Source organism: Schistocerca serialis, chromosome 3, assembly GCF_023864345.2.
Source record: "Schistocerca serialis cubense isolate TAMUIC-IGC-003099 chromosome 3, iqSchSeri2.2, whole genome shotgun sequence".
NCBI lineage: Eukaryota > Metazoa > Arthropoda > Insecta > Orthoptera > Acrididae > Schistocerca > Schistocerca serialis.
The window spans coordinates 148,266,782-148,286,527 of record NC_064640.1 but is presented as its reverse complement, the minus strand read 5'-3'; the positions used below and the strand labels follow the sequence as shown (position 1 = coordinate 148,286,527).

The following is a 19,746-nucleotide window of genomic DNA, read 5'->3' as shown; positions in this document are numbered from 1 at the left end:
TAACAGGGGACAGTGATTTTTGAAGATTGATCAACAGAAAGGAATCTTCCGGTCAACAGGATAAAAACTGTGTGTTACACCAAATGTTTTTGGAGTGGGAAATTCAAAGAAGAGAATACAAATTCCAAGTTATTGGGTTACATACTAATAAGGATCACAAGTAATCAGTGAATAATAAACTAACAATAGTGCCTGTGGCCATGGCAAAGAAGAAACGCTGACATGCACTTGATGTGGTGGTCGCCTTGTCAACTGGTGAGGCTGCTTGGCTTTGTCAATCTGCGTCCAGGCCAATGGCAGGAATGCAACCCCAACCACAAGGATGCACTGGTGAAGACGACGATGGCACCACTGACTCTGATGACCAACAAAGTCGATGCTAGAGCAGCAGACAGAGGAATTGGTGCTAAATTCCCTGACTCGTGGGTGGCCGAAATTTCCCATCAATGGTGGGAGATACCGGCCACTGGCAGGAGGATAGGGAAAACTGCCTGACCCAAAGAAGATGGAGCAGCAGGAGACACATGTGCAGTGCAATGCGTGACATAGTTGGAAAAGTAACTGCGGTCCTGAGAGCCATCGTGACTGCAGAGAAGGCTGCATTTGTGGTGGCCTGCCGCCAGCTGCAGCAACTGCGTGCAGAACTAGCCCACAACCACGTGTCCCTGCTTCTGCCCCAGCTGTGTTGCAGAGGGAGAAAAAAAGGTGCTGCCAAGCAGACGGTCCCCCCCCCCCCGGCAACTGCAGAAATGCAGGAAGCATCTGGTGTGGCACCTGACAAGAAGATGGAAGTAGGTGAATGGGTAAATAACCTAACAGCCACTGCTACCTTCAGAGAGAGGCTACTGCCGGCTGGAGTGAACATTGATGAGCGTGGCACAAACAGCTGCACCACACAGTAGATGTTGCTCCATACATCCCTACTAGCAGTGAAGCAGTGCCACCAAAGACTCACTGCCTGACCTTGTGATGGGCGGGGAGCTACAGTGGCCCCCAGATGCAAGATGATGACACTAGGGAATGGAGCAGCAGCTGACTTGGGTCTGCTGCCGTGCCAAGTCACTGATAAATTGCAGTAGAGGTGGCCCCAATAGTAGTGCATTGTGCAATAGCACAGATTTGGACTGACATCGTTATGACAAACAGATGGCTCTGACAATGGTAGTTAGGTGCGTTATACCCATTGCTAACATAACCTACCCTTGCATATGTTGCAGATAGCAAGAAATCTGTTCCTGCTCTTACTGCTTGATCAGATGCTTGCAGAGGATTTTTGCCATGGCACTTGTTTCCCACCTGTCCTTAAACCTGCTGTTCAATCATTTTCATCTACTTTCGATCCCCAGAAGGGCCCGTATAAATGGGTAATCATACAAAGATCTATGGACGACAGCACAGTCCTGTGTCCTGTGATACCTAGATTCATGTAACCAACAAACACAGAGTTGATAGAATTTTTGTGGTGTTCACCATGCTAGTGTGGGCGTGGAAGGGTTCCACTTACATTAAAAAAGTATTGTGTATGTAGAATGACAGACACAAATCTCAGTCCAATGTTCAGCATGTGGTTGCAGTGACTTGTAGTCGTAGGATTATTCGCGACAAAGAAAAGTGATCACAGCAGGTCATGCACAGCTTGTATGCTGGTTGTAGGGAAGTGAGTATTCAATTGTTTGTGTGGGTCGAAGGCAAGTCTACCATAGTCAGTAACTCATTCTTTGATATGATTGGTACTTTTAACTGTGTGGTATTTGTGTCATTATTGGAATTGAATTTAAAGCCAGAGTAACAGTTCTTCCATGTGAATTTTACATGTTGACAGACTGTGCTCTGCAAATTCTTTGTTCCGCTCCATTCACTTGTTGTAATTTAACCCATATCCTTTGACTACGCATGTCTGTGTGCATGTTTGTTTTATCACATGCATATTATTTGTTCACAAAGTTGGTGTTGCGTTCACGTAATGGTTAAAAACTTTGTGTGCTTTGACATTTTTTCAATGAAGTATTTGATTGCCTTGAGTATAATTTTATGTGACATTCTGTGATCCAGGTTCCTTTCGATGTTTCAGTACATATTAAGACATTTGTTCTTGCACATTTTCATATGCTATATTCCGATTGTAGAATTCATGAACAAATCCAACAAGAAACAGTACTTGTAGACATTTAAGGAATCACATTCTGTTGATTTTCTGTGCACACTACAATGAAATAAGGGAGAAAAATTGCCTTTTACAGGGTATGTGGCTATGATGATGATACTGCACACCGTGGAAGAAACGATTTAAGTAATCATGTGAAGTGCAGTAAACACATAAGGTACATTAAATTCAAGGAAGATAACAACAAAATAACATGTTTTTTGCCAAGTCTGGAAACGTTAACAGTAATTTAAGTAGGGTCGAGTGTCCGTTTACTTCCTGTTTGGTGGGACACAATGTGCCCTTAAGTGTGGCAGTGCATATGGTGCAGGTGTTCCAGTTTCTTTGGCTCTTGTCTGTGTTACGTTCAACAAGTTTTATTGTGTAAAGCCTTTTTCAGTTATTGCATATCTGCTTAATTTATCAAGGAAGTCCTGTTTTGTATGTTCCAAACCAATATTCACCATGCCTGCTGCTGTTCAACATGGATTTCTTCTTGATCGTTATGTTCATCTACAAATCATTGGCCTATGTTGTGAGTAGATGTGATTTCATTGAAGTAGCCTGTTTAAAGCATGAATTGTATTTTGTTGCCCAGAAGTATTATTATTTGAGCTAAGCTGGGGTAGGTTGAAAACCGTTAGATTTTTTGGTCGAGCATGAGTTTTACTGATAGCCCTTTCCAAAATTTGGCAGGGGTGCACACCTCTCAACTTGCACCATAGTGCTATTAACAAGGGTAAATGTTGATGTTAAAATAGCTCGATGTTTGATACAATAAATACGGAACATTTTATTCATTGCTTGAGCATTGTTACGATGTGTTGTTCTGATTGAACCTCTCCTTCCATTCCAAACTTTCCTAGCTGCCTAATTTTGTCACCTGGTAGCCCTGCACTGCACATGAATAAGTGATAAACCTGTGTTTTTCTTAAAAATCATTTTGACCAAAGTTCAAATGGCTAACAGATTTTTGTCAAGAATAGAAAGTTCTCCTTTGGACTTCGAATACATTTAAACATTGAGTGTTAATAAGAATATGTAGTGAGTTCATAAAGAAAGGGAATAGGCATAACGTTAAATAGAATCTACAGATAATAAAAGATGGTGTAATGTTTGAATGAATGCAGAATCAGGCTTCAGTGAAATGCACCGTACATAATGACGCGAGTCTTCAGCACTTCGCAGATGATGCCAGACCAAAAACTATTGTATATGAAAAACAGTGAAAAGTTTAGAATTCATTGATTGTCTTAAATACCCAAAAACTTCAACAGAAGTTTGTTTTTGTGTTCTGTATCAGAATCCCTTGTCTTATTTTATTTGTAGTAAATACTTTCTTATGTTACAGTGTCACCAACTAATTCACATCATAATCTCATGCAGCGGAAGCAGTATTTGGGTGACTGGCTGACATTTGTTTATCAGAACACTTTGTTGAAGCAGCATGATGGAAAACTGTATTCTCCAAAATCTGGAAATGACTGTTATTTAGAGGACATTTGGAATCTGGTAACTGGAAACATGATAGAGGAAGCGTGTAATTTGGCAAGGGAAAATGGTGAGTGCATAACCTTTCTGCAATTTCATGTCGGGTACTTTTTGACTAGTTAACCTTTTTCACAAAGCTCAATCTGTACTATATAGTTTTTATACTTGTGTCTCAAACCACTGGTTTTAAAGTATTGAAGCGTATTTGGTTTAGGGTGTGTGTGTAATACATACTGTTAGTAGTTATTCATACATTGAAGATTGGAGCTTTAGTCACCAGTAAACTTTAGGGAGGAAGTAAGACAACATGGTGCAGTTACATACCTTATATGCTGCTTGTTAATTTGTTGTGAGACTTGAATTTGCAAAACAGTATCCTGCTTACTTTCTTAAATAAACAGATCACTTGTGAATAAGCATCAGCAGCCGAAGGAAAACAAATTGGAAACGTATTCCCAGGTGAACATACTTGTGAAATAGACATTAAAACATGTCCAGAAACAGAAAAGTCATTAGTTGAAGTTTATATATATATTTTCCAAATGCAGCTTGTTAGTATATTGCAATAAATATGAACAATACTGCATTAAATATCATGGGCCACCACTGCTTCAAAATTGGAAGAAACTACACAAGGTAGGAAATAAACTTTTTGTACCCTGCAAATGAAAGCAGGGGTTATTTGGAGGTTTTCCCATCATTAAAACTGGTCATAATCTTCAAATTTGATAAGCTGTTGCCTTATTGAAATATTGTAAAGTTTCCACAGCACCATTAGATGCAATGCCCGAGAACCTATCAGGCAAAGTGTAGGTAGTTTCCTTGCTCCATCCTAGTGTTGGTGTGTCAGTCTTTCTGTTAAATTATGGTACTCGTTAATACAAATAATTAATTTTTTCCTGTTCATAGGTCAGAGATGAAAATTCAGTATCTCTTACACCCAACTATTTTTAAGTTGATAATGCTCACATTAAAATTTTTAACTGTCTAGTAATAACAGAAAACTTCGATACATTTTTTATTTTATTTTTTTACATAAAACTATATGTCAGTAAACTTACTCTTTTCCACATAAAGTTTGCAGATAGTTGTAGCAGAAAGGTTGTGGATTCAGTGACACTGTCCAAGGAAATAGTAGGAGATAAGTTTTGTAAAGGAAAGTTCTCAAGGTTATGAAACAAAAAAATCTTCATATGATGTGGTGCTGGTGGTTTTACTTCTTTGGTCCTTCGTGTGACCACAGACTTCCTTGTAAACATCTTAGTTACTAAGGAATGACATTTAGATTTAGTGAGCAGTGCGTAAGAATTTGAGTTTAGAGACCTAAAAAAATTTAAGGAAGTAACGGAAAAGTTGAACAACGGCCAAAAGATGATACAAATCTTGGCTCTTCTGTTAGGCTAGTACTTTATTAGTCCATCATTTTACAATAGTTACACAATGGGTGTGGTTAACAGTTTTAAACTGCACTGTGGTCTTCAAGATGTTGTGTGTTGCCATCAGGAAGAACTGATACGTTCTTCCACGTACTGAAACAGTGTATTAAGTTAAATCAGGGTATTGACAAAGATGTTATTGGAAGATAACTGCAACAAAGGTCTTTAGGAAGTTTTGATTTATTGCATGCTTCAGTTATGAACACACACAATAATGTCATCCAGTTACAGCACTGTAAATGGCACCACGAACTGCTTAAGTCGCATAGTCCATATTTGTATAAAATACAAATAATCATGATCGCACTGAAATTCCATGGTGATGAGAGTTTAAATAAATTATGAAGAACAAGTTACCATTTGAAAACAGTGCTGTTACAGCATGTGCAATAATGATTGGTGTTCATAAGCCTTGCAGTTAGAGGGGTGGTGTACGTAGGTTATTGTTATTCACTAATACAGTACAGTTCAACAATAATTCAATAAGACAATTCAATAGTACAATGTTTTTAAAAGGATTATTATAATTTATTATTATATGAAGGGTGTTTTGCTTATGTGTCTGCCCAATACATCAGTCTTTCTTATATTTTGTTCTCTCTCTCTCTCTCTCTCTCTCTCTCTCTCTCTCTCTCTCTCTCTCTCTCTGACCACTCTTCCTGTGGTACTAGTGTTCCAAGGTTCTGACATGGGTGAATATGACTTCAGTTTCTGCACCCTGACTGAGCGAGGTGGCGCAGTGGTTAGCCCACTGGACTCGCATTCGGGAGGATGACGGTTCAATCCCGTCTCCAGCCATCCTGATTTAGGTTTTCCGTGATTTCCCTAAATCACTTCAGGCAAATGCCGGGATGGTTCCTTTGAAAGGGCACGGCCGGTTTCCTTCCCCATCCTTCCCTCACCCGAGCTTGCGCTCCGTCTCTAATAACCTCGTTGTCGACGGGACGTTAAACACTAATCTCCTCCACTGCACCCTGAAATGAAACAAAACCCTTGCTGTAGCCCTTTTATTGACCCTCGTTTGTAGTCTGGTTTTCAGTTTCCATTAATTTTGTTTAAAGTCATCTACCGTAATTTGGAGTTCCCTCGTATCTCCCTTAATTTCTGTGATTCATTTGATGTTGCTATTACTTTCCACAATTTTTCTATTATTCTCTTACAAATTCTGTTTTCAGGTGTTCTCATTCTCCTATTCTGATTAATTCGAAGCTATTCTCCAGTGATCATTTATTTGATACTGTTTATTTATGCCTGTCCTAATTATTCTTCTTTCTATCTTCAGTATTTTGTCAGTTTATGCTGTATTAATTGTCTCACAGGTGGTTTCAGCTGTGTAAGTTATTTCTGGCTGTGCAACTGTTTTATAATGTCTTAATCTTCTATCTTGACACTGGTGGGGAGGCTTGCATGCCTTAGTGATACAGATAGCCGTACCGTAGGTGCAGCCACAACGGAGGGGTATCTGTTGAGAGGCCAGACAAACTTGTGGTTCCTGAAGAGGGGCAGCAGCCTTTCCAGTAGTTGCATGGGCAACAGTCTGGATGATTGACTGATCTGGCCTTGTAACATCAACCAGAACAGCCTTGCTGCACTGGTACTGTGAATGGCTGAAAGTAAGGGGAAACTACAGCTGTAATTTTTCTTGAGGACATGCAGATTCACTGTATGGTTAAATGATGGCATCCTCTTGGGTAAAATATTCTGGAGGTAAAAATAGTTCCCCATTTGGATCTTCAGGTGGGGACTACTCAGTAGGACATTGCTATAAACAGAAACAAAACTGGCATTCCACGGATTGAAGTGAGGAATGTCAGATCCCGTATTTGGGCCAGTAGGTTAGAAAATTTAAAATGGGAAATGCATATGTTAAAGTTAGATATAGTGGGAATTAGTGAAGCTCGGTGGCAGGAGGAACCTGACTTCTGGTCAGGTGAATACAGGATTATAATTACAAAGTCAAATAAGGGTAATACAGGAGTAGGTTTAATAATGAATTTAAAAAATAGGAATGTGGATAAGCTATTATGAACAGAGTAGTGAACCCATTATTGTAGCCAAGATAGACACAATGCCCACACCTACCACAGTAGTACAAGCTTATATGCCAACTAGCTCTGCAGATGACGAAGAGATTGATGAAATGTATGGTAAGATAAAAGAAATTATTCAGATAGTGAAAGGAGACGAAAATTTAATAGTCATGGGGAACTGGAATTTGATAGTATGAAAAGGAAGAGAAGGAAAAGTAATAGGTGAATATGGACTGGGGGTAAGAAATCAGAGGGAAATCAGAGGGAGCCACCTGGTAGAATTTTGTGCACAGCATAACTTAATCATAGCTGTCACTTGGTTTAAGAATCACGAAAGAAGTTTGTATACATGAAAGAGGCCTAGATGCAGGTAGATTATGTAATGGTAAGACAGATTTATGTACCAGGTTTTAAATTGTAAGACATTTCCAGGGGCAGTTGTGGTCAGAGTCCACAATTTATTGGTTATGAACTGTAGACTAAAACTGAAAAAAGGTAAGATTTCAAGGAGATGGGACCTGGATAAACTGAAAGAACCAGAGGCTGTAGAGAGTTTCAAAGAGAGAGAGAGCATTAGGGAATGATTGACAAGAACAGGGGAAAGAAATACAGTAGAAGAAGAATGGTTAGCTTTGAGAAATGAAATAGTGAAGGCAGCAGCAGATCAAGTGGGGAAAAAGACAAGGGCTAGTACAAAGCCTTGGGTAACAGAAGAAATACTGAATTTAATAGATTAAAGGAGAAAATATAAAAATGCAGTAAATGAATCAGGTGAAAAGGAATATAAAGGTCTCAAAAAAAGAGTTTGACAGCAAGTGCAAAATGACTAAGCAGTGATGGCTGGAGGACAAATGTAAGGATGTAGAAACACCTATCAGTAGGGGTAAGATAGATACTGCCTACAGGAAACTTGGAGACCTTTGGAGAAAAGAGATCCACCTGTATGAATACCAAGAGCTCAGATGGACAACCAGCCCTCAGCAAAGAAGGGAAAGCAGAGAGGTGGGAGTATACAGAGAGTCTATACAAGAGCGATGTACTTGAGGGCAATATTCTGGAAATGGAAGAGGACGTAAATGAAGATGAAATGTTAGATATGATACCGTGTGAATAACTTAGAGCACTGAAAGACCTAAGTCGAAACAAACCCAGGAGTAGACAACATTCCATTAGAATACTGACAGCCTTGGGAGAGCCAGCCATGACAAAACTCTACCATCTCACGAGCAAGACGTATGAGACAGACAAAATACCTTTAGACTTCAAGAAGAATATAATAATTCCACTCACAAAGGAAGCAGGTGTTGACAGGTGTGAAAATTACCCAACTATCAGTTTAATAAGTCATGGTTGCAAAATACTAACACAAATTCTTTGCAGACAAATGGAAAAACTGGTAGAAGCTGACCACAGGGAAGATCAGTTTACATTCTGTAGGAATGTTGGAACACGCAAGGAAATACTGACCCTATGGCTTATGTTAGAAGATAGATTAAGGAAAGGCAAACCGACTTTTCTAGCATTTGTAGACTTACAGAAAGCTTTGGACAGTGTTGACTGGAATACTCTTTCAAATTGTGAAGGTGGCAGGGGTAAAACACAGAGAGCAAAAGGCTATTTACAATTTGTACGGAAACTGGAGGACAGTTACAAGAGTCAAGGGGCATGAAAGGGAAGCAGTGGTTGAAAAGGGAGTTAGACAGGGTTGTGGCCTATCCCCAGTCTTATTCAATCTGTATATTGAGCAAGCAGTGAAGGAAATAAAAGAAAAATTTAGAGTAGGCGTTAAAATTCATGCAGAGGAAATAAAAACTTTGAGGTTTGCCGATGACATTGTGATTCTGTCAGGCACACCAAAGGATTTGGAAGAGGAGCAGAACAGAATGGAAAATGTCTTGAAAGGAGGATATAAGATGAACATCAACAAAAGCAAAATGAGGATAGTGGAATGTTGTTGAATTAAATCAGGTGATGTGGGGGGAATTAGATTAGGAAATCACTTAAAGTGGTAAATGATTTTTGCTATTTGGGAAGCAAAATAACTGATGCTGGTTGAAGTAGGGAGGATATAAAATGTAGACTGGCTATGTCAAGGAAAGTGTTCCTGAAGAAAAGAAATTTGTTAACATTGAGTATACATTTGTCAGGAAATCTTTTCTGAAAGTATGTGTGTGGAGTGTAGCCATATGTGGAACTGAAACTTGGACAATGACTAGTTTACACAGCCCACCAGGCTATCTGTGCAGTGTAATGCGCTGCTTCCTGTGTGGGAAGGTGCGCTGGTCCCCAGCATGAATCTGCCCAGCGGATTATTGTTGAGGTCCAGTGTACCGGCCAGCCTGTGAATGGTTTTGAAGTCGGTTTTCCATTTACCTCGGTGAATGCGGGCTGGTTCCCCTTATTTCACCTCAGTTACACGTTGTAGGCGATAGCTGCACAAGCACCGTTTCCATATACACGTACACCATAATTACTCTACAACACAAACATTTGGTGTTACACTCATCTGATATGAGACGTTCCCATGGGGTGCACTGGTGGCCAAACTGCACAATAATCCTAGATTCAGTGTGGGGCAGTGGTGGGGTGGGTGGACTGCTGTGACCTGTTGTGGGGTTGTGAACCACTGAGCACTAAGGTGGGACGAAACCTCTCCGTTGTTTCTAGGTCCCAGTTTGATAAATAAATACACTCCTGGAAATGGAAAAAAGAACACATTGATACCGGTGTGTCAGACCCACCATACTTGCTCCGGACACTGCGAGAGGGCTGTACAAGCAATGATCACACGCACGGCACAGCGGACACACCAGGAACCGCGGTGTTGGCCGTCGAATGGCGCTAGCTGCGCAGCATTTGTGCACCGCCGCCGTCAGTGTCAGCCAGTTTGCCGTGGCATACGGAGCTCCATCGCAGTCTTTAACACTGGTAGCATGCCGCGACAGCGTGGACGTGAACCGTATGTGCAGTTGACGGACTTTGAGCGAGGGCGTATAGTGGGCATGCGGGAGGCCGGGTGGACGTACCGCCGAATTGCTCAACACGTGGGGCGTGAGGTCTCCACAGTACATCGATGTTGTCGCCAGTGGTTGGCGGAAGGTGCACGTGCCCATCGACCTGGGACCGGACCGCAGCGACGCACGGATGCACATCAAGACCGTAGGATCCTACGCAGTGCCGTAGGGGACCGCACCGCCACTTCCCAGCAAATTAGGGACACTGTTGCTCCTGGGGTAATGGCGAGGACCATTCGCAACAGTCTCCATAAAGCTGGGCTACAGTCCCGCACACCGTTAGGCCGTCTTCCGCTCACGCCCCAACATCGTGCAGCCCGCCTCCAGTGGTGTCGCGACAGGCGTGAATGGAGGGACGAATGGAGACGTGTCGTCTTCAGCGATGAGAGTCGCTTCTGCCTTGGTGCCAATGATGGTCGTATGCGTGTTTGGCGCCGTGCAGGTGAGCGCCACAATCAGGACTGCATTCGACCGAGGCACACAGGGCCAACACCCGGCATCATGGTGTGGGGAGCGATCTCCTACACTGGCCGTACACCACTGGTGATCGTCGAGGGGACACTGAATAGTGCACGGTACATCCAAACCGTCATCGAACCCATCGTTCTACCATTCCTAGACCAGCAAGGGAACTTGCTGTTCCAACAGGACAATGCACGTCCGCATGTATCCCATGCCACCCAACGTGCTCTAGAAGGTGTAAGTCAACAACCCTGGCCAGCAAGATCTCCGGATCTGTCCCCCATTGAGCATGTTTGGGACTGGATGAAGCGTCGTCTCACGCGGTCTGCACGTCCAGCACGAACGCTGGTCCAACTGAGGCGCCAGGTGGAAATGACATGGCAAGCCGTTCCACAGGACTACATCCAGCATCTCTACGATCGTCTCCATGGGAGAATAGCAACCTGCATTGCTGCGAAAGGTGGATATACACTGTACTAGTGCCGACATTGTGCATGCTCTGTTGCCTGTGTCTATGTGCCTGTGGTTCTGTCAGTGTGATCATGTGATGTATCTGACCCCAGAAATGTGTCAATAAAGTTTCTCCTTCCTGGGACAATGAATTCACGGTGTTCTTATTTCAATTTCCAGGAGTGTAATTTACTATCGTATGTTGAATCTTCTTTTTGTATGTCAGTGTGAATTTGGGTGATTCCAAACACTCAGATTCATTAGTGTCTTCTAATTGGCTACCCACTGATTCCAAGGTAGCCTTTACCTGCCTTTTTGGGCAGGGCGGTGGTATATTTTTCCTTAAAAAAAGAATACTTTCCATATTTGACTTTCAAAGGTAGTTAACTTTAGCTGGAGCAAGTTAAGATTTACAACTAGGATTGTTAACTGCAGAGACGTTTTTGGTCCACGAGAGTGATTTTAATTCACTCAAGTCGATGGGTAAGGCAGTTAGGCATCCCCTATCTGCTGCCTCGGGTACACCATGTAGTAGTCTCACCTCCCCTCCTGCTAAGACAGAGTAGTAGGTTCATGGTATATGTAAAAGTGTAAAAGTAGCTAGCATTTTACATTAACTTTTTGTTTAAAAAGCCTCTAAAACTAGCTAGTGTTTAACAAAAAAAAAAAAAAAAAAAAAAATAAAGAAGATATGGGTGGTAATGTAGTTAGACTGGCCCATCAGGCCACAGACACATACAAAATTGTTTAAAAAAAAATGGAAAGTAAATTCATTGCTGGAATGAGGACTGTCATTCAACCATGAGTGAGTGTGGTTGTCCTGCAAAAGGTGAAATTGTGTTCAATTAATGTAAAATCCAGTATGGATGAATATTTTGTACAGTGGGACAGAAGTGAAGAAACATGAATAGCAACTGGTTTTGTTTGGATTAAAGGTGTTCCAGACACTAAGTTATTTCCATCTATGTTAGAAAATTTTAAATTAATTAAACGTTAGTCACCATCATTATATTACCAGTTTTGGTGTTTTGTAGCAAACGAAATATTTTAAGATGAAAAGACAGTTGCATATGAAAGTACCTGTCTGCAAATCAGTGCGTCATCTTTACAATGAGTAGCAATCAATCCTTATCAAAGTATTGTCAATATTCAGGTTCAGACTTTCTGTTGTTTAATTTCTTGTTCAATATTTACAGGTGATCTGTTCATGATTACATTGCTGACGCAGTTATCGTCAGGTCAGTTTGTTAATCACCTTATGAGGGAGCAGGTAACAGCATGGATCAATGTTGGTGCTGATGGACTTGTTAAGAGGGACAGACTGAAGTTGTTTTTGCTTATCTGTGGATTACCTTTGTTCAATGCAAATGATGAAACAGTTAATGTATGTGAACGCCTAGACTGGAAGAGGACACTAGGACTGCACCTCTGGTAATGTGATTCTCGCTACAAAATATTAAAAGTTTATTGAACGCATAATATTAAATTAAATTGAAATTTCTCATCTTCAGAAATGAGGAGGAGCAATCAGTTTTACTTGGTAAAAAAAACTTTCTTTAGCCAAGATTGCATAAATACTTGAAGAGCCAGTTTCAACAGGCTTTGCTGTCATCTGATCTTCAAAAATTGTCACAAAACATGTTCATTCTGAGTTGGAACCTCATACCAAGTTGTTATATTAGTGGATAAAATGTTGGATATTATGCAAAGGTTTGTCAGAAATAAAAGAATTACAATCAAAATGCAACTCGTATACGTGGCAACGTCTGTACGTGTAGCATTCACAGTTTAAGTTAAAAAAAAAAAAGAAAAAAAAACATAGTATATAATGAAATGTACAATAGTATATCTGTATATGGTAGCTTAAAATATTACATTCATTGATGAATCCCCTTAAATAGTGTAATGTGTTAAATTTTATCCACTAATATGAAGTTCCAACTCAAAATGAACACATTTTGTAACAATTTCTGAAGACCAGGAGATTACAGCAAAGCCAGTCAAAACCGATTGTTGAAAACAAGTTAGTATTTATGTGATCTTGGCTATAAAAAGTTTTTACCATTTTATTAGTTACTTGACTTTGAATTTCCAGAATTGACATTAGTAAGAAAAATTAGTTGGTAAATGAAATTAAAATTTCAGAGACAATAAATCATAGTGAAGATTTAAATGAGCAAGTATAGTTATTGTTTGTAAAAGATTAGTTACTCAAGTATTAATTTCCTTTCTTTTTATGAGCAGCCATGTTACCAATGCACACATACTGTCAAAAATCATCAGTTTCGTATTATTTTAGATAATTGCTACTTTTGTCGGCACATCAGTTGTAGTTGTCATAATGTATGCAGAACTTTATTTTACTGTTGTAATCATTTAAAAATTGATTCAAACATTCAGGAGTGAAAATAACAGTAAAAAAAGTAGATGGAATTGATGGTTATAATACAGTAAATAATTGATTTCATTTTATAACTCCTAAATAATTGACAATAAAAGGGGAAGGACTTGATTATGAAACTTCCTGCCAGATTAAAAACCATGTGCCGTGCCAAGACTCTAACTTGGAACCTTTGGTAGGAGACGAGGTACTGGCAGAATTGAAGCTGTGAGGGCGGGTCGTGAGTCGCACTTTGGTAGCTCAGTCGGTAGAGCATTTGCCCACACAAGTTTGAGTGTCGGTCCGGCACAGTTGTAATCTGCCAGGAAGTTTCATGTCAGTGTACACTCTGCTGCAGAGTGTAAATCTCATTCTGGACTTGCTTATGGACTGTCTGTAGGATCTATCCTGGCATTTGCTGTAAATGATCTGCATAAACATTAATCATGATGGTTGGATGATTCAAGCAAGCCTGATTCCTTTATATGTGAAGTATTTTTATTTCTCGTTTCCTAAGAGTTACTACTATCATCCCAAAGTAAAACGCACCTAAACTACTTCCATGTGATGAGTGAGTGGTCTGCCATTCCATTCATTTCACAGAATTGTATTCACAATCCAGAATACAATTCAATAGGACCTTGAGTTTGAGGAGCGTAGCCTTCGCACTAAATTCGAGAACTTGTAAAGTAAATGTTATGGAGAGACAGTGTGTTAGAATACGTATTAGGCGAACTGAGAAGGGCAAATAGAATAATGAACCTTACATTATCTGAAACCTGCTAAAAATTGAGGAAACTGGATTTAAAATGGAAAATATTAATATTATTAATAATAGCTCTCATAACTGGAAATTATTTAGACAGTCTGTATATGTTTTGCTGTTCCAGTGATATAGAAAAACTTGAACTGGAGATGATGATTGTAACAAGGCTTAAAGAAGGAAATTAATGTTTGCAAGATAAGTGATATGCTTTTCAATTTTGCAGTGAAGGGGAGAAGTTTTCTTATACTTCATATTTTGAATAAACTTTAACTGCAGTTTTAGTGCTCAAGACATATTCTAAAAAAATTAAGTTTTTTGTTTTGGCTTATGGTGGCAGGTGTTAAGAATGCGTTATACCCTGTTCAGAGCCCAGATGTGTGTGCCTTTGTACCCTCTTAGGTACTCTGAGTATCAGTGTATCTGGGAGTGACAGCATTTGCAATGTCATCTTGCAGATCACCACATATTGTATGATTGTTGGTACGGAATGTCTTGAATGTGCCCCCAGAAGTAATAATCAATAGCAGTTAAATCTGGTGACCAGTCACACAGATCGCCAATTCTCTCTCTGTCAGTCCATAGACAAGGAGAGATTTAAGGTCTGAGACCCATCTTTCTGCCATTATATTAACAACCTAGTTGTTCGTGGAATGTCTTCCACTGCATGTTCAGCACTCACTATCATTTAATCATTAATCAGAAAGTTACAGTCTCGTAACAAGATTGTGGATGAGTTGAAAACAGGTATTTATGCTCAAGCCATTTCAGATGGCTTCCTGTTGTATCCAGCAAGGGTTTTCTTGTGACAAAGAGGAGTCTTGTGGATATTTACTTAGAGTTTGAAGTGGCTTCATTAGTCAACAGTAGCAAAGACCTGAAGCCCCAATTGTGATGTAGAAACTAGGTGCAGAAGGCAGTTTCCTGAAAATCCTCTTTGCATGATGCTTTGTGAGCTTGGCTGTAAAGAACTACCATGTAGAAATCGCTAGACTGTCCTTCTGCTCACTCCAGAATCCTGTGCTGTTCTGTGTGTAGCAAGATGTGGGTTGAGTTGAGATTTTATTGCAATGAGAGAATACCTACATTTGTATTTTCTCTAATGTGTCTTCTGAATTCTGTTTACCAATTGTGGTTTGGTTGTACCTGCCTATTATTACGAATTCGTGCCCTCCCCATTTTTGCCCCCCCACTCCCCGCCCCAAAAAAGGAAAAGGGAGGAAAAACTGCCATGATCAGTATGGAAGATTTGGGGTGTGTGCGTGTGCGTGCGCGTGCGTGTATTCTGGCAGCTATTCAGGCCAAAGTAAGTACAGCCATATTGCAGTTAAGGTTTCCATGTGGTATTCAATTTGTGGTATTCACTCACTAATGGCACCTTTTAACAAAGATGCATTTGTTAAAAGGTGCCATTAGTGAGTGAATATCACAAATTGAAGACCACATGGAAACATTAACTGCAATATGGCTGTACTTAGTGTGGCCTGAATAGCTGCCAGAATACATTATCAATGTTTCCACTTGTGGTTTGGTGTCTTGAATGAATCTGTGCAAACAAGATCCCATTTCATGAGCTCCTCTTGCGGCTTTAGCCTCGTCATATATGTGTCAGTCCCTCACAGCAGTCGTATACTGTGAGATTGTTGTCCGTAATGTCTGTCTGTAAAATGATATTAAATTTTTGAGTCGAGGAGTTGATTGCTGCGAGTCAAGGAGTTGATTGCTGCAAATAAAATGTAATGGCCTGTATTTCATTACTGTTATTAACAATTTCTTTATCAGCAGCCTTTCATTTGTAATTTCACTTTGTGGAGCAAATTTTAGTTGCTGTTTTGTTTCATCTCAGGTCACATGTGTCCACTTTTGGATTTTTTATACTGAGTTACATCTTCAGGAACTCCTCACAAAAATCCCTGTAGGGTGCCTTGGCATTAGTCCATATATCTTTGGTATACTCTTCATTTAGGGACATATTTGTAAGGTGGTGGGCCAAAAATCTTTCACTGCATTCTCTTCTTGAATTGTGACTCCCTTAGCTTGGAATGTTCCTGAGAAATTCTGACACTGGCTCTAACAGATTTCCTTTTTTCACTCCTGAGCCGATAAATACCTTCCTTCCTGTCTGAATTGAATTGCTCCAGACGGAACATCACTTCTTTTTCTTCATTTGAATAACTGTTTCCACAAATCTCCTGGTTTCATTAAATACAATCAAGAAACATAATTTGCACAGCAGTATTCTTTCGTTATTAAACAGTAAGAGACTGTAACTGCCTTCAAAGTTGCTTTCCTCTGTCCTGAATCTTGTTCTTTCTGAGGCCATCAGTTGTAGGAGTCTCGACCAGTATTACTGAGACAGTATTTCATGTCTTTCATATATATATATTAATTTTCCTGAACACTTGTTCCTGTACAAGTGTAAAGGTGTACATTCTCTCCTGGGGTAAGTTTTGTTTCTACCTCACTTCATCTCGTATTCCAACCCTCAATTTCGAAACATTTTGCGAGCATCCTTTTTGGCCGTGTTTCCTCCTTCAGCCCTTTCTTCCCAACAGTCTTCTTTCTCAGAAGATGATTTGGTGGCAAATCTTTTCACCTCATCAGTGCCAACTAGGAAACAAAAGGAAGGAGGCTTACCTGGTTCTACATTTCCAGCGTGATTGCGAATAAGCTGCTCCTCTTAAGCTGCGCCCTTTTGAAAGGGATCTATCACCATGTGCACCTTATCAATTGCCCCTGTGACACAATGTGTAGGAAGCGGAGTTTGGCTCAGCGGTAAGACATCGGATTCGCATTGAAGTGTTGCAAGTTCGACTATGCCAGTGGCAAATATTTTTGTGCTCCTTGGCAATGCATACAATACTGATATCACAATTAACGACAACATCATATAGGTTATTTTATTAATTTATATGAGGGTAAGTCAATTATTATTTGCAATTTAGTTATATTTTTATTTATTTTGGTAGTACTGTCATTTTGCATTGATGACACATGCTTTGTTTATTTGTTGGCATATCTCTGCAATTTTCAAGCTGCTAGGTTAGTTTAATTATCGCTGCGGTGCTGTTAATCATGGCTGCTAGACTGTCTAACTTTTCCAAAGAAGAGCAACATTCAGTGATCCATTTTTTGTGGTCAGAAGGCATATCAGGGGCCAAAATTCACCAAAGACTTTCGGTACAGTATGGGGACAGTGATTTGCCACAGCGGAGTGTGTACGAATGGATTGAAAAATTTTGAAATGGTCGCAGAAGTGTTAAACACGATGAAGGAGCTGGTTTACCGCCACAAATGAAGAAACCATTGAGCGTTTACGTGAAATGATTTTCTTGGACAGACGATTAACTATTGATGAAGTGGCACATCGTCTGTAAATGAGTTATGGTTCTGCCTACGAAATCATCCATAACAGACTTGGGCTTCATGAAGTTTGTGCAAGATGGGTCCCAAAACAGCTCACAGAGTTGCATAAACAAATGCACTTGGACATCTGCAAAAACATTTGGATCGCTGTGCTAATGATGGGGACACCTTCTTAGACAGGATGATTACTAGTGATGAAATATGGATCCATCATTATGAGCCGGAGACTAAACGACAGAGTATGGGATGGAAACATCCAAATTCACCATGCAAGAAAAAGTTAAATATCCAACCGTCTGCAGGAAAACTGATGCTTACAGTTTTTTTGGGACGCACAAGGTCCAGTACTGGAACATTATGGGGAAAGGGGCACAACAGTAAACAGTGTACGTTACAGTGGGATGCTTACTGTCGGGCTAAAGCCTGCAATTCGAAGCAAATGACGAGGATTGCCGTCAAAAGGTGTTCTGTTGTTCGTCAACGCCCGTCCGCATATTGCTACCCAAACTGCTGAAACGTTCCAGAAACTCAAATTTGAAGTACTAGATCATCCTACATATAGTCCCAATCTTGCCTGCTCTATCACTTGTTTGGTCCCCTCAAACAGGCATTAAGGGGCAGTTGATTTGCCTTGGACAAAGGAGTGAATGAAGCGGTGCATTCCTGGCTCTCAGCTCAACGGAGAACCTTATTTTATGGGGGCATCAGGAAGCTTGCACAATGATGGACCAAGTGCATTGAACTGCAAGGAGACTGTCGAAAAATGATGATCTTGTAAGTTTCCTATTTGATTACAATAAAATTTTATAACTACTCTGCGGATAATAATTGACTTACCCTCATATAAGCACAAAAAGTATAGGCATAGGATGAAATGCGGGACTGCAAACAGTTAAAAAGGGATTGTAGTTAACGTGTACATGGGAACATCATGCACTGGGATGATATTCATCAAAGAAACAGAGGAAGAAATAATTTTGACCGCATCTTGCGCACATTATAAACGCCGCCTTTTTGCAGTGACGTGGTTTTTTTAATGTCTCCATAGAAAAAGAAATTTGATTGACATTCTGAAAACAGCTTCTTTCATCGCACAGTCTAGCAACGAACCATGTGTAATGCAGCATGTCGCTGAATATGTGCGAGGATAGCAGGTAATGTACAATGGAATGAAGTTTGATACAAGCTTCTCGGGGAAGTGATTTCCTCTTCTTTCTCGATAAGGTAAGTGCAGTTTTGAAACTTTTTTTACTAGATTTTTTACCTGACTATGAAAATATACATCACAGGGTTGCACTAGTGGTGTACATTTGGGGAATTACTTTGATACAACACATTGGCAATCTGTCTTGATCTTGGAACAGTTCATTGTACGTTTGTGGATTTGTTTGTCCTGCCCACGAGTCAATCAACAGAAGACATTTATTCTCTTGCACATAAGGCTTCATCACATCAGTTAAATATTTTTTGTACAAGTCTGTTGTCAGTTTACCGGATTTTGAAGGAGGAGCGCAAAAATATTTGCTGCTGAGCGGAGTCGAACCCGCGGCCCTTTCAATACAAATCCGTTCGCTTACTGCTGAGCCAACACCACATTATCACAGGGACAGTTGATAAGGTACACATGGTGATAGATCCGTATCAAAATTCTTCTTATTTCCTGAATGCTTAGCCATCTGAAATTCCCACTTCGGGCACTTTCATGTCGCACCATGCCCTACATGTAACATGAATTTGGACGAATTCGGCAATGATGATTAGGCATCCTCTCCTTGTTAGTAGCATTTGTTCTTCAGAGCTCAAGACTTGACTGAAAACGGCATGGCACATAGCACAGGTCAGTGGACTAGAAGGATAATACACATTCCCAACTGCATTCAGCCCAAGGAAGAATGTGCCATATCAGGATGGTTGAACTAGACACTTTCTTCACTGCATCAGATCAACATTTACAAAAATAACCCACTATACATTAATGCACTGCTCAGCATGAGGTACCAATAGGTCTTGACACAGTGTTTAGACAAGAAGTGAAGTGCCTGGGAAGTACTTGTAGATTCAACTCATTTTTGCTGCTTTTGGACTTGGAACATTGTCAACTGCAAGCACAGATATTTAATATTAGTAATGTTTAGTTGTACTTTGTGAGTATGTGAAATTGTATTGCTGTCATTCATTGTTCTCCTTCCTGAATTTTATTAATTTGGTTAA

At 40.2% G+C, this 19,746-nt stretch overlaps 1 protein-coding gene across 2 annotated transcripts in view; it reads left to right on the top strand.

Moving 5' to 3' along the window:
* Positions 1-19,746, top strand: part of LOC126469857 (nuclear pore complex protein Nup98-Nup96-like) — a 232,716-nt gene that overhangs the window by 142,438 nt on the left and 70,532 nt on the right. For both annotated transcript variants that reach the window (XM_050097163.1, XM_050097164.1), the window contains 2 exons: positions 3,495-3,704; positions 12,223-12,457. In XM_050097163.1, the coding sequence (XP_049953120.1) occupies positions 3,495-3,704; positions 12,223-12,457 (445 nt within the window). The remainder of the gene's footprint in view (positions 1-3,494; positions 3,705-12,222; positions 12,458-19,746) is intronic.